A 15,625-nucleotide genomic window follows, 5' to 3' on the forward strand; every position below is an offset into this window, starting at 1 on the left:
CAATGCACAGAAATCAGTTCCATTTCTATACACCAACAGCAAGACAGAAGAAAGAGAAATTAAGGAGTCAATCCCATTTACATCTGCACCCCAAACTGTAAGATGCCCAGGAACAAACCTAACCAAAGACACAAAGGAGCTGTACCCTGAAAACTACAGATCACTCATGAAAGAAATAGAGAAAGATACAAAGAAATGGAAAAACGTTCCATGCTCATGGGTTGGAAGAACAAATATTGTGAAAATGTCTATGCTACCTAAAGCAATCTACACGTTTAATGCATTCCCTATCAAAACACCATCAACTTTTTCATAGAGCTGGAACAAATAATCCTAAAATTTATATGGAACTGAAATAGACCCCAAATAGCCACAGGAATGTTGAAAAAGAAAACCAATGCTAGCGGCATCACAATTGCAGACTTTAAGGTTTGTTACAAAGCTGTCATCATCAAGACAGCCTGGTCCTGGGGTGCCTGGGTGGCTCAGTGGGTTAAAGCCTCTGCCTTTGGCTCAGGTCATGATCTCAGGGTCCCAGGATCAAGCCCCACATCTGGCTCTCTGCTCAGCGGGGAGCCTGCTTCCCTCTCTCTCTCTGCCTGCCTCTCTGCCTACTTGTGATCTCTCTCTCTCTCTTCCAAATAAATAAATAAAATCTTAAAAAAAAAAAAAAGACAGCCTGGTACTGGCACAAAAACACAGATCAATGGAACAGAATAGAAAACCCAGATATGGACCCTCACCCCTATAGTCAACTAATCTTCGACAAAGCAGGAAAGAACGTCCAATGGAAAAAAGACAGTCTCTTCAACAAATGGTGCTGGGAAAATTGGACAGCCACATGCAGAAGAATGAAACTGGACCATTTCCTTACACCACGCATGAAAATAGACTCAAATGGTTGAAGGACCTCAATGTGAGACAGGAATCCATCCGGATCCTTCAGGAGGACCCAGGCAGCGACCTCCGTGGCCCTGGCAGCAGCAGCTTCTTGCTACACGCGTCCCCAAAGGCAAGGGAAGCAAGGGCAAAAGTGAACTCCTGGGACTTCATCAAGATCAAACGCTTCTGCACAGCAAAGGACACAGTGGACAAAACCAGAAGACAGCTGACAGGATGGCAGAAGATAATCGCAAATGTCTTACCAGATAAAGGGCTAGTATCCAAAATCTATAAAGAACTTATCAAACTCAAAAAGAATCCAATCAAGAAATGGGCAGAGGGGGGCGCCTCTGCCTTCGGCTCAGGTCATGATCCCGGGGTCCTGGGATCGAGCCCCACGTCGGGCTCTCTGCTCGGCGGGGAGCCTGCTTCCCCCCCCCCCCCGCCTGCCTCTCTGCCCACTTGTGATCTCTGTCTGTCAAATAAATAAATAAAATCTTTAAAAAAAAAAAAAAGAAATGGGCAGAGGACATGAACAGACATTTCTGCAAAGAATACAAAGAAGACATCCGGATGGCCAACAGACACAGGGGAAAGTGCTCCATAATACTCGGCACCAGGGAAATACAGATAAAAACCACAGTGAGATCCCACCTCACACCGGTCAGAATGGCTAAAATTGACCAGTCAGGAAACGACAGATGCTGGCGAGGATGCAGAGAGGGGGGAGCCTCCTGCACTGCTGGTGGGAATGCAAGCTGGGGCAGCCACTCTGGAAAGCAGCACGGAGGTTCCTCAAACAGTTGAAAATAGAGCTACCCTATGACCCAGCAATCGCACTACTGTGTATCTACCCCAAATATACAGATGTAGTGATCCGAAGGGGCACGTGCACCCCAATGTTCATAGCAGCAACGTCCACAATAGCCAAACTATGGGAAGAGCCCAGATGTCCATCGACAGATGAATGGATAAAGAAGATGTGGTGTATATACAACAAAACACTATGCAGCCATCAGAAAACGAAATCTTGCTACTTGCAATGATATGGACAGAACTAGAGGATATTATGCTGAGCGAAATAAGTCAGTCAGAGAAAGACAATTATCATATGATCTCCCTGATATGAGGAATCTGAGAAACAAAACAAAGCAGCAAAGGGGAAGGGAGGGAAAAACAAAACAAGACGAAATCAGAGGGAGCCAAACCGTAAGAGACCCTTAGCCACAGGAAACAGACCGAGGGTGGCTGGAGGGGCGGGGCTGGGGGGCCGGGGGCACTGGGTGACGGGCACGGGCACGGGATGCGATGAGCACCGGGTGTTGTGAGCAACCGACACTGACCTCTGCCCCTGAAACTAATAGTTCATTCTGTGTTAATTGATTGAATTTAAATGTGAAAATGTTTAAAAAAATTTTTTTTAAGTCAAATGAGAACCTGGGGGGTAGAGGGGTGAGATCTGTAATTCATGTTATAGTAAAGGCCTAATTTCCATCATAAATGATGAGCTCCCACAAATCAGTAAGACAAAGACAGCAAACTCCATGTACAAAGGGGCAGGGACCGGAAGGCGAGGAGAGGAAGTGAGGACTTGGGAAGGGCCACCACCTTCCAACCCGGGCGGCAGCAGGCACTGCCAGAGCCCCGCCGGACGGCAGCTTCCAGAACCCAGAACCGACAAAGCAAGGCCCCGCCCCGCGGGCTGCAATGCCGTTCGCTCTAACAGGACACGTGTGACACGTGTGACAGAAGATTGGAAACAACCCACAAAGTCCACAGCAGGGACAACAGTCACACGGGCTGGGGCACATTGACCCAACGGAGCATGCCGCGTGGGGCCGGAGCCAGAGCGAGGACGCTCTGTGCACACAGATCCCCAAGGGGCTCCGCACGGGCTGCCCTCCTTCCGCCTTCTTGCCACAAGGGGAGCGGCACGCAGCTCCCCGAGAGGCGGGCCCTCCAGGTGGACCCTTCTGACATCGAGAGCACCAGGCAGGACTAGGGCAAGGACAGAGCCGTGCTCGCGAGGCCGGCTGGCACAGAGAGTGCCCGGTCTCCCAGGTGGACACACCAGCTCCCCAGGGAGGGGACCCCTGCGGGTGGCCTGCAGGGCGTGCGGCGGGTGCGGCCGGGCCCGCGGGTGACGTGGCCGGAGCGCCCACACAGGAGCCTGCACAGGCGGAAAGAATGCCGTGTGTCTGTCCGCACGTCAGCCTGAAGTGGCCACCCAGCCCCGCCAGGCAGCGGCGCGGACGGCACACCTCACCTCTGTTCTGACCTCCGGCCAGATGGTCATGGCTCAAGTTCTGCCATCCCGCTTCTCTCTGAGACCCTGAGAGCAGGGTCCCCAGTGGGAACTGAAATTCCCCTCGAGCTGGAAGGACTGAGCCAGCGGGACCCCCGTGACTGACCCCACGACAGGGACCGACCTGGCCGTCACTGCCGCCTGCACACACTCAAGGACCTTTGTCCCACGCGGTCCCTACATAAACTGGGATTCCTGCACTTGGAGGGTTCTGAACGCTGGCCCGCTGGCCTCCCAGGAACGGCGTCCCTGAAATAATCTTTCTCATGTCACCATCGCCATCTCTCTGCCTGTGGCTTCTGTCGGCGGCCAGGGGCCAAGCCTGGCCTGTTGAGGACCCTGGAGCCCTGCCCCAGCCTACCTGGTGCCGAGTCATCCTGGGACGTGAGGCCAGAGGGGCTGGATCCCAGGTCCAGTAACTTCCACGTGTCCTGGAGGGGACCGCTGGTCACCGAGGAGGAGCTCCCAGCCGGGTGCCTACTCTCCGTGGGGGACTCGTGAGCAGGGCGCGGCTTTGGGGACCGGTTTTCTTTGTGCCGAGTGCATCTGCAAGTCGCTGCAGACATTCTGTGTTGCCGCTAGGGAAGTAAACAAAGACAGAATGATCCCAGAGAGCCGGCTCTCCCTGCCCCGGGAGTCAGCGACAAGACTGTGGGCACGGCTGGACGCCAGGCCTTGGGCTGAGGCTTCAGGGACTGTCACGCAGAGGCCCTGGGGACACGCCCATGCTCCCAAGCGCACTGGCTGGCCAGTGCGGGACCAGCCGGGGGTCGTACGGACCCTGGAAGGACAAAGCAGTCTGGTCTCCATGGAAAGATGCCCCAGAGCCCACCTCTCTGGCTGCGCCAAGGCCCCATCTGGCGTCTGTGCCCACCCGTCCCCCCGCGCCCCGGGTGCGCCCACTCTGCGGAGGCATGAGAACCAACTCCCTCCATCCTAAGAGGACCGTCTGGGGTGGCCACGGCAGCAGCCCCCTGCTAGGACCCCGGGCGCTCTGCTGCCCGCCGCTGGTCCCCGTCCTGAGACGGGGCGTGGCGTCGCCAGCACCCGCGGCCCAGCGCACCTGCCCCGACCTTGTCACTGTTCCCGCCACCTGGCCCTGCGGAGGCTGGCTTCTCCCGGCTGTCTGGGCCAGGTGGGGCTGCACCTTGCCCGAGCGCTCGGAGACACGGGTCGTCCTGGTGTCCTCAGAGTCCTGCCACGGAAACGCAAACAGAAGGAATCCAGCCGGTGGCGGCGGATGGGCTGCGTCACCAAGGTCTCCCTCGAGATGAGGAAGGACTCCCTGCGTCAGAGACTCGCTCAGGTCCGCGGCAGCCGGGAAGGGAGGGGCGTGGTCACGTCCACCCGCCAGGACGAACCGCGTCCCCAAGTGCCCCTTCCGGCCTTCAGGAGACCGAGGGCCCCGATATCACACAGACGCTTTCCCGCGGCCTGACCCCCGCGCCCCTCAGCCTGCTGGCAGGGCCCTCCCAGCCTCCAAGGGGACGCCCGCCGCGCTGTCGAGGGGAACTGTACGGAGTCCTAGGAGGCACCGCACAGAAGCCTGGAAGAAAACGGAGGAATTAAAAGGAGCCGGACTAGGGCAGACGCTGAGCAGCCGGCCACTCGCACGGGAGCCGGCCAGACCCCCAGCCTCTTCCCGGAGCCCCAGAAGACATTCAGGCCGGCGCCACGCTGCTCTGCTCTCGCTGGATTAACATTTGATTTGGGCTGAGTAATGCACGCACGTCTCTGGTTTTAACAAGCCGGCTCTGATGATGAACGGGCTCTCGTGTTTGCTGAGCGACTCCCTGCGCTGCTTCCTCCGTGGTTTCTTTTCTTTTTCTAAACATTTACGGACTTGAGAGAAAGTGAGAGTGAGCACGGGCCGGGCGGGGGCTGGGCAGAGGCAGAGAGAGAGAATCTCACCCCCCACGGAGCAGGGAGCCCGACACGACACGACACTACACGCCACGGGCCTCAATCCCGGGACCCGAGGTCACGACCTGAGCTGTGATCGAGAGTCAGACACTTAACCGACGGCGCCTCACGGGCGTCCTTCCTCCGCGGCTCCCGATCATATCCGCTGCTTATTCATCTACTGGTTCAGAGAGTGGGCCTCAGGGAGTCGTGCTCTCCCAAGTTTTAAGAAAGGAGTCATCTCACTGGGGTAGTGCAGACGTGAATGTTGTGGTCTGGAGGGGCTTAATAGAGCGTAAGACGGTATTTAATGGACCAGAAGGACGTGGAGATCCAGGGAACAACACGCACGTTTTACTGTGACAGGTAACGGGCATATCTATGTGACAACTTGGGAGATTTTCTTCTAACATGTGTTTAGAATTTTAATCAATGCAGGTTTGAAAGTCACGAACTGCGAGGTACTTCAATGCTTCAACAGCACGTCCCACAAGTGGCGAAGGGGCCCTCGGGCCAGGGGGCCGTGCGGGGGAGGGGGTCCTCCGGTGGAAGTAGCCACGGTCTTCGGCCCCTTTTCTGCGGCCGGCCCTGCCCACGTTCTCAGGCCAGCGTCACCTCGTCGGGCAGACCACTGCCGGTGCGCCGGCCTCTCCTGCAGACCCATCTGGGCACTGTCCGTGCTGTCCCTGCCGTCCCGTGACTGAGACGTTGCCCTTTGCCGAGGACTTGTGTCGCGGCCCAGCCGAAGCCCCCCGACCCCCAGCCCCGTGAGGTGTGTGCCCGACGGACGTGTCGGATGGGCGGCTTGGGCCTCGCCAAGCCCAGGCCGCCGTCCGCCTCCCCCCGGCCCGGCAGGCTGGGTTCCTGCCCGCTCTCACATTCCCAAGCCATCCCACAGCGAACCCTGGCTTCAGCTGTCTCCGGATGGGACGCTTCTCCCGGCTGGCCGCCCAGCCCTCGCGCCTGGGCCCCCGGGTCAACGCAGAACCTGAACACAGCCACCTTGCTCGGGCCACCTTGGGGCTCACGTCAGCTCACGGCGGCACAGGCCGTCGATCTCCCCGCCGGCTGCCACTTTACTGCCAACGAACCGAAAAGGCAGAGCCACACACCGGAGACCACCTTTGCAGAGCACGGGTAGGTAAGGTTAGTCTCAAGACTTTAGGAAACTCCCCTATTCTTCAAGGAAACTGAACGTTGGCGAATGACACACTACACACAGCGCCGAGACACGCACTTGCTACCACCATCAGCTCATGACAGGCGGGAGCTCCTAGTCGTGCAGAACGGCTTGTGAAGAACGGACTCTGAAGGCAGCAATGCCTGGCCCATGCACGCAGGTGGCTGGCACGCCGGAGGCCGTGACCTCTGTGGAAGGACGGTGGCATCCCGATGGCCGGGCCCTGGGTCGTGGTCACGGGGCCAGAGTCAGAAGCACGAGCAGACAGAACACAGCATCTGTTCTGGGTAAGAACTCAGTAGAGCCGGAGAAAGAACTTCTAACTGACGAAGGGTCTGTCTGAGGTTAAGCCGCATGAAATTGCTGATATTTAACCACTTTTGACTCACAGAAATGGACATTTCGTAGGATTCAACTTAATACCCAAGTCAATAGCAAACTTTCTACGTGAATGTAAAATGCAAAAAGCGTTTGGGGCGCCTAGCGGGTCCAGCTGGTGGAACATATGACTCTTCATCTTGGGACAGAGTTTGAGCCCCACGTTGCATGTAGAGATTGAGTAAAAAAATAAAATTGTTACCAAAAAAAAAATGCAAAAGAGCATTCCATAAAACAGGACAAAGGTGTGGATGACCCTATTCCCCGCGATGCATGGGAGTCCCGGACAGCAGCATGAGACAGGACTGCGAGGGGAGGAGCCGGACCCTCACCACAGATGCTCTCCGTCCGCGCAGAGAACCCAGGAAAACGGCTGCCACACATGTTAGCGCCGATCTGTTCTGCAGAGTTGCCAGATATAAAACATTTGATAAAAGCCAACTATGGGGACGCCTGAGTGGCTCAGTGGGTTGAGCATCTGCCTTTGGCTCAGGTCATGATCCAGTGTCCTGGGTTCGAGTCCTGCATCGGGCTCTCTGCTCAGCGGGGAGCCTGCTTCTTCCCCTGCTTGTGTGCTCTCGCTCTCTCTCTCCCTCTCTGACAAATAAATAAAAACTCTTAAAAAAAAAAAAAAGCCAACTCTGCTCCTAACCACCCGCAATAGCTAGAAAAGGTTAGTTTAAAGAGAGCCTCGAGATGAACAAACGGGTACAGTCATCAGACAGAACGCCCCCCCCCCCCAGGAAGAAGCGAGCTTTCTCACCGCAGGAAGATGTGAGGTTGGAAAGACAGGAAAGAGGCTGGAAAGGCGGGAAGACATGAGGCACCTCACGTGTGCGTTCCCCGGAGAAAGAAGCCGATCTGAAAGAGGCCACATAGCGCAGGATTCCACCCCCAAGACGTTCTGGAAACAGCAGAGCTGGGGGGCAGTAGGATCAGTGGGTACCAAGGACAGAGCTGGGACAGGGGAAGGATGAACAGAGCACAGAGACTTGTAGGACGGTGGGACTGCTCCGTAGGAGACCGCGATGGTGGACACACGTCGTTCCACGTGTGCAAACCCACAGAACGCTCAGCGGCGAGAGCGAGCCGTGACGTACGCCACGGGCTCCGCGTGACGATGGCGTGTCTGTGCGGGCTCGTCAGCTGTGACACACACACCATCTGGTGGGGTGCTGACATGTGTGCACCAGAGGACTTTCATAACAATGTTTACAGCAAAAAACACCCTAACTGTCCCCTGAGAGAAGAACGGATGAGACAATGTCGCATTTATTCAACAAAAAGAATGTACACAGACCAGTATGTAGACCTGGGCTTGGCAAGCCACACCTGGCAGAGGCCAAATCCCCACCTTTGTCCAGCCCATGAGCTAAAAATAGTTTTTACGTTTTTAAATAGCTGAAAAAAATCTGTTTCATGACAGGAAGATTACATGAAATCAACCTTTCAGAGTCTACTGGGCTCTCGTGGGGCACCGAGGCCTGTCTTCTCATGTACCACCTGTACCACAGCTGGCCCAGCAACAAAGTTGTGCACATGTTCATGTGTCTGTGTGTGTCATCCAACCACCCATCTGTCTGTCCGTCCATCCACCCATCCACCCATCACCTATCTATCTATCTACAATGTAGGGGAGGCGGAGGGAGGGAAGAAAGAGGACGGCATAGCAGAGGTAGTGATCCGTTAACAACTGGTAAGTCTAGGTGAGTATAGTGCTATTTTTGCAACTCTGTGTAAATTTGAAGTTATTTCAAAATAAAAAATGAATTTGAAAAAGACATAAGCAAGAGTTTAAATGTTTAACACATGATTAAAAAAATCAATTCAAAACCAGTGAGAAAAAGGAGGATAATTACTTTTTTTTTTTTTTAAGGAGGATAATTACTTAAGGGCACTATGACAGTGAAACAGAAAAGCTAGAAGAAATGGGTAGATATTTACCTAAACTTGAAATAGAGAAAAAACACATTGAAATAAATCATGAAAGTAGACTGACAGAGTTCACCATATTAAAAAAGTTATCTGTGGATTAAGAAAACGAAGAGAGGATAAGGCAGATAACTCTGGGGAAGGTTATAACGGACAAGCAGCAGCTCCTTCGCTGGTAAGGAGCTCAAGAGCACTAACTAGTACAAGCACAGTCGCACGATTAGCAAAGCATGTGAATAAATAACCCACAAAAGAGGACATATATGTGGCCAATCAATAGATTACAGGCTTTAATACCACCAAAGAAACAAGAAAATTCTAAAAGATGAAAATTTTTTAACCCACCATATTGGTAAAGATTTGAAAAGTAGGGAACGCCTGGGGGGCTCAGTCAGTTGGGCGTCTGCCTTCGGCTCAGGTCATGGTCCTAAGGTCCTGGGGTCGAGCCCCGCATCAGGCTCCCTGCCCAGTGGGGCGCCTGCTTCTCCCTCTGCCTCTGTGTGTGTGTGTGTGTGTGCGCGCGCGCGCACTCACTCTTCTCTCTCTCAAATAAATAATTAAAATCTTTTAAAAAAAAGGAAAAATAATGCCCAGGTGGGTAAGGCGACGGTAAAACATACATATGATGTAATTGGTAATTTTATGTTTGTTATTTACTCAGGTCATTTTAAAATCAGCAGGAGCAGTGCCTGAGTGGCTCGGCTGGTTAAGTGTCCGACTACTGGTCTCAACTCTTGGGTTCAGCTCAGGTCACGATCTCAGAGTTGGGAGATAGCCCCACGGTGGGCTCTGCGTTCAGCGGGGAGTCTGCCTGAGATTCCCTCTCCCCCCCCCGCCCCCCCCAAAATAAATAAACAAATCTTTAAAAGGAAAACAGGAGGAGAGGCACTGAGATGTTACTGGTAGCGACACTTGGGTGTGAACATCAGAGGCCTTTCCAGCTGTGCTCACTGGGTTTTCCATCTCCGTAATGAAATTCCATACTCAGGTGACCCGTAAACAGGTACTAAAGGGACACTTCTTAGATAAAGGAGGATTACCCGAGCTGCAAAGCGGGGCTGCAGTTGTCCCAAAGGGGCCTCGCGGGTGACACTCCGGTTCTGGACCTCGGGTCCCGGCAGGGGGTGATGAGGCGCTTCCCCTAGAAACAAGGGGAGGAGAAGGATTTGCTTCTTTTTGGTGTTTTTGTTTGGTTGGTTGGTTTTCATGGAAGCTCTATGTGGGCCTTGAACTCACAACCCTGAGGTCAGAACCTCGCACTCCAGCGACCGAGACGAGGCGCCGACGGGGTCTGCTCTCCCAGCGTCCGGCACTCTGGCCCCCAGTGGCCGCACAAGCACCCGTCGGCGGGCGCGGCTCGGCGGGCCCTGCTCCGGGCACGTCTGCATGGCGCGGCGCGGGCGGGGCGGATGGCCACGGGGCAGGGGCCGGGGACGCCCTGGAGACGCGCGAGGAGCCTCCGCAGCGCGTCCGGCGGGCGGCGCGTGGGCTCGGGTCGGGCTCGGGCGCCTCCGGGTCTCGGAATCCCGGTCCGGCGCGCGGCGGGGGCGGCTACCGCCGGGGGAGCGCTCGGAGCGAGCGTGCGGGGGCTCCGGCGAGGCCGCGGGCGACCTGGAACGACGCTGCGGGGTGCGGGGTGCGGGGTGCGCGGCTGCGGGGTGCGGGGTGCGGGGTGCGGGGTGCGTGGCTGCGGGGTGCGGGGTGCGCGGCTGCGGGGTGCGGGCTGTGGGGTGCGCGGCTGCGGGGTGCGCGGCTGCGGGGTGCGTGGCTGCGGGGTGCGGGGTGCGTGGCTGCGGGGTGCGGGGTGCGCGGCTGCGGGGTGCGGGCTGCGGGGTGCGCGGCTGCGGGGTGCGCGGCTGCGGGGTGCGTGGCTGCGGGGTGCGGGCTGTGGGGTGCGCGGCTGCGGGGTGCGGGCTGTGGGGTGCGTGGCTGCGGGGTGCGGGCTGCGGGGTGCGCGGCTGCGGGGTGCGGGGTGCGCGGCCCAAGCGGAAGCCCCGACGGCTCACCGCCCGCTCGCCTGAGGCCGCGCCGCGGACGCCCGCGCTGGGACCCCCAGTGCTTGGTGCGCGTCTGTCCGGGACACAAAACGACGCGGGGACCGGGTGTGGAAAAGAGTTTCTTTCCTTCGTTCGCGACGCGCAGGCTCCGAGCCGGGGGGGCGGAAGCGGAGACCGAAGCCTCCCACAGCCCCGCGCTGCCCCGCACAGCCCCGCACAGCCCGCGCTGCCCGCGCGCCGCAGGGTTGGGGCCGCCCCACGGTCAGCTCGGCAGCGGCCTCGCCCGAGCTCGCGGGCCCGCGCCCCTCCCCCCGCCGGCTCGCCCGCCCGTCGCCGCGCACCCGAGGCAGGTCCCCCGTCGCGGCGCGCGCTGTCGCCGCCGTGTCGCCGCCGGAGCCTCTCGCCGCGCGTCGTGGACGGACGTCGTGGACGGACACCGGCGGGTGCGTGCGGTTCGCTCCCGCCCGCGGCTTCGGGCGCCCGCGGGGGTCACGGGCGGCCCCGCTCCCCCCCGCCCCGAGGCAGGATCTCCGGGGCTCCCGTCGGGAAGCACGTGGACTCCTCGGACCAGAACCGAACTCACGCGGACCCAGAGTCCGTCCCCGGGGACGCGTGTTCACGGTCGCAGGCTCGGCCGCTGGGGACAGAGGGGCCGCTCCCGCCCTCCGCGGCCGCGCCTGACCCCTGAGCGGCCTCCGCTCGGACACCCGGAGGGCAGCGCTCCTAAGCGGCCTCGTGGCTCCCCGGGCCTTCGGGACGCGGACGCTCGTGCCAGGGCGGGGGCGGCGGGGAGCCGCGGCCGGGCCGGTCAGGGCGCGAGTGGGGGACGACGCGGAGGCCGCGGACCTGGCTGGGGGACGACCGTCCGCAGTCGCGGCCCTCCAAGGCCTCGTGCGACAGTGGCCCTGCCCAGCCGCCGCCTCCAGGGGCCAGCGAAGCGGCTCCCGCTCGGACAAGGCCCGACGAGCTGGGTTCGTCTCACTGCAGCGCGCGGCGCGGGGGGCGGGGGGGGGCCTCGGGTCCCGGCCCCGGGGTCCCTCCCCCGCGGGGGGCTGCTTCTCCCGCTGCCTCTGCCGCCCACGCGCCCCGCCTCACGCACGTCCGAGCGGTAACCGGGAAGACGGCAGCGTCGCCGCCGGGTCCCAGGCCGAGAGCCGGGCCGCGCGCCCTGCGCTCCTGCCCAGCTCGGACCGCCCCTGGGCACTGTCGGGGGAAGGACGAGACGGTCACCAAGTGCACTGACGGGGAACCGCCCTGGAGGTGGCCTGTGAGCCGGGTGACTGCGACCCGCCGCGCTGCCGGGAAGGTTCGGGGGCAGCGTCTCGCTGACCGCCCCCTCCTCACGGGAACTCGACGCGCACGACCCTGGAAGGACTGAGGCGCGACAGCTTTTGCCCGAGCAGGGCCTGGGATCGTCTGAAATAATGTGGGTCTTTGGTTTATGGCCATGTGACAACGGAAAGCTGATTTTAAAACTTCCAATTTGTAGAAAAACAATGGCCTTCTATGTCTTTAAGAAAATTTGCTACGGAGTGTTTGAAAACTACAGGTTCCAACGCCGCCTACGTTCTGAGTATTCCACACATTTAATCTTGAACAGCCACGGTCAGCATTGGAGTCTGCGGCACTCATAACAGCATCTTCCAGAATAAACCTCTGCAACTGAATTCAGTGGCAACGATTCGGATTCGGTAGACTAGGTGGTCGTGGCACTTGTGTTCTACCTTGTATCACTTAGTGGTCCACTGGTTCTGAGAATAACATTGGTGTTATTGATGCTGGTTTAGAATTGTAGCTGTTCTTTGTTTCTTTCAGGTTGAAAAGCATAGTAAGTTCAAAGGTTTTCATTTGGTGTTCTATTTTCTTATTTTAAAGACTTTATTTATTTATGTATTTGACAGAGAGAGAGAGAGAACACAAGCAGGGGGAGGGTCAGACGGAGAGGGAGAAGCAGGCCTCCCACAGAGCAGGGAGCCCGATGCGGGGCTCCATCCTGGGACCCCGGGATCATGACCTGACCAAAGGCAGATGCTTAACGACTGAGCCCTCCCAGGCGCCCCAGTCTCCATCTGTAATTCAGTTTCTTTATTCCGGAGAAATCTGTGTACCAGCTTTTCCTTGGAACTGGCTATAACATCTGAGTGGTCCCCTCACTATGTAGTGAACAGAAGCAAACCCTAAACCTGTGCCCATTTTCACAGCTATTTGAGCCATTTTTTACCTTTCTAGAAACGACCCTTTTAAACACCTGATTAAAAATACCGACAACTGTTACCGGACATCAGAAAGGACGGCGCACAGCGTGGACCAGGCTGAGCCGCACCTCTGCGGGCACTTCACACCAAGTGATGGCGCAGGAAGAAGGGAACCGGGCAGAAACGCAGGAGCCGCGCCAAAATTTCAACACAAAATCATGGATCTCGGCAGTTCAAGTTGACAAACACATAAATTTAGAAAAAATGTGAGTTAAGTATGTATGATAAGGCTGCTTAACAGAACAGATTCAAAAGTAAAACTCAACACATGTTTAAAAATAACTAAAAAATTCTAAAACTCTCCTAAACTACTCAGGTGAACTAGAAAACCCGGTGCATAATGGCGGACTATCTGGAAGCTAATCACACCAACAATCCTGCCCCTCCAGACCCCCAGACCCAGCCACAGCAGCCCTCAGATGGGGACGCGATCACTAAACAAGAATAACGTAACTGTTAAAGAAATCAGGGAAAGGTCAAAAACCAATGAAAGAAATGAACAAACACAACATGTAAACTCCTTATAAAGATAAAGGAATCCATCCACTGGGTGGAACATTTCCTTTGGGGAACCCCAGGGAGGCAGGAGAGAAGGAGGGGAGGGAGGCGGGGAGGGAGGGGCTCCCAGCAGGTCTAATGAACTCTCCAGAAGAAACAAACGGGACCAAGAGTCTTGAAAGAAACGATGGCTGAGAATTTCAAAGAATGGGAAAAACAACCAACCAACCACAAGTCTTAAGATTTCAGAAAACCAACCCATTCCTGAGCAGGTAAAATCAAGGCAAACTGATTTGGTCCAGACACCAGCCGGTAACACAGGAGAAAGGCAGCCAGAGAGAAAAGGGAGGCCCTCCCCAAGGACAGGGCTCCGACTGAGGGCCAATTTCTCTGAGGACACTGGGACATTTGCTTTAAAAAAGGTTGTAAGAGGGGCGCCTGGGTGGCTCAGTGGGTTAAAGCCTCTGCCTTCGGCTCAGGTCTTGATCCCAGGGTCCTGGGATCACGGCTCAGGTCGTGATCCCAGGGTCCTGGGATCGAGCCCCGCGTCGGGCTCTCTGCTCAGCGGGGAGCCTGCCTCCTCCTCTCTCTCTGCCTGCCTCTCCGCCTACTTGCGATCTCTGCCTGTCAAATAAATAAATAAAATCTTTAAAAATAATAAAAAATTTTAAAAAAATGGGTTGTAAGAAAATGCCAGGTTCTTGTTCCAGCCAAGCCATCATTCTAGAAAGTGGTCACAATACAATCATTTTTGACAACAAGCATGTGTGCTGCCCCTGTGCCGCGGTCACGTGGGAGACACTGGCGTCCAAGAGCCAGCCCGGCATGAGTCTCCGTCAAGCAGGACACACAACATGACTGAAAATCACTGCTTCCACAACAGGATTTTAGATGCATGTGTAACAATGAATAATAAGCATAAATAGTGATTTTAGTATTCATGCACACATACCTAGTAAGCGGTGGTGGGTTGGCGGGATGGCGGGAAGGGACAGGCCCCACGGCGGGTGGTGTGCCGGTCTCCGCCTCAGCGGTGAGGGGTGAGCCCTCAGGACGGCTGCCCCACAGCCGTGGGCCCCCCACACCAGGCTGCCGGACCGGGCCCAGGGCCAGTGCAGCCTGACCACAGGCCCACACGCCATCGGCCCGTCGGTCGGTGCAGAGCCCCAGGCATGCCTGACCAAGAGCCTGACCCCGGGTGGGTAGGGCACGTGGGGTGAAGACTGGGCAGCCAGAGCCGAGGCCAGCGAAGGGGCTGGGGCGCCCACTCCCTGTGAGGATGGGGGGCCCTTCCCAGAAGCAGCTGGGGGTGGACGCACCCTGGGGCGGGTGCAGGAGAGCCCCGGGTCGGGCGTGCCGGGCGGAGCTGGGCCCGCTGAGGGGGCTGAGAAGCACCTGGAAACATGTCCAGACGGACGGAGCCTCCTGGCGCCACCTCGGCTGGGCCGTCTGGCGTTATTCGTTGTCAGATGATGATAAGATACTTGTGTCACAGTTGGGTTATAAGGCAGATGTATTCACCAACCAGATAAATTGTCTTTGTAAAAAAAAAAAAAAAAAAAGCAGACAGACCAGTCTTGCCAAAAGCCTTTGCCACCGGGTCTAAGCACTTCCATGGAGAGTAGAAATCCTACCACCAGCGCGCTTTTGGGGGAAGATGGCCTTCCGCAAAGGGAACAGATGAAGAGTGTTTGGTGTATTTGCAAACTGCAGATATCAAGGAAGTCTGGGAGAGAACTCCCTAAATCTCATTCACGATTTTCCTCCGCAAACCACCAACTGAAATTGCTACATGTCCCCGCGGCCCCCCTGCATCCGCACAGTCACACACATGCGCGTGCACGCCCCCTTGGCGCGTCTGCTACGCGTCCCCGCGGCGCCCCCCGCGTGCGCAGTCACACATGCGCGTGCACGCCCCCTTGGCGCGTCTGCTATGCAAACACACGAGTGCGCATGCTCCTTCGCGGACTGCTGCATCCAGGCCGCATGTGCACAGGAGGGGTCCGCAGGCCGGAGGTCCACACACTGTTGCAGATTCAGGAGAAAACGATACAGAAAATGAGAGTAAGAGTTAGGGACTGGGGTGGTCACCTGGAACTGCTCCCTTTTTCCTGTAGCTGCTGAAATACCATCCATAACGGAATGGGATTTAATGGGGAAAAATGGCTCTGACAGGTCTGAGGACAGGCAGAGGCAGCCCCCTCTGGACTCCAGTGCCCAAGCACGAACGTTTGGACCGGTCCCGATGACTTCCTCCTGGTAACAAAATGCTGCTAAGAACAGCCTTGAGGGGCGC

The 15,625-nt window shown here is 57.0% G+C and overlaps 1 protein-coding gene across 1 annotated transcript in view; it reads right to left on the reverse strand.

Moving 5' to 3' along the window:
* CCDC57 (coiled-coil domain containing 57) overlaps positions 1-15,625 on the reverse strand; it is a gene marked incomplete at its 3' end in the record, with an annotated part of 81,142 nt that overhangs the window by 22,601 nt on the left and 42,916 nt on the right. Inside the window, exons 16-17 of the mRNA XM_080825584.1 lie at positions 9,620-9,720; positions 3,549-3,765 (exon numbers count right to left, since the gene is read on the reverse strand). Coding sequence (XP_080681710.1) covers positions 3,549-3,765; positions 9,620-9,720 — 318 coding nt within the window. The remainder of the gene's footprint in view (positions 1-3,548; positions 3,766-9,619; positions 9,721-15,625) is intronic.

This window comes from Martes martes, assembly GCF_963455335.1.
Source record: "Martes martes genome assembly, chromosome: 16".
Lineage (NCBI taxonomy): Eukaryota > Metazoa > Chordata > Mammalia > Carnivora > Mustelidae > Martes > Martes martes.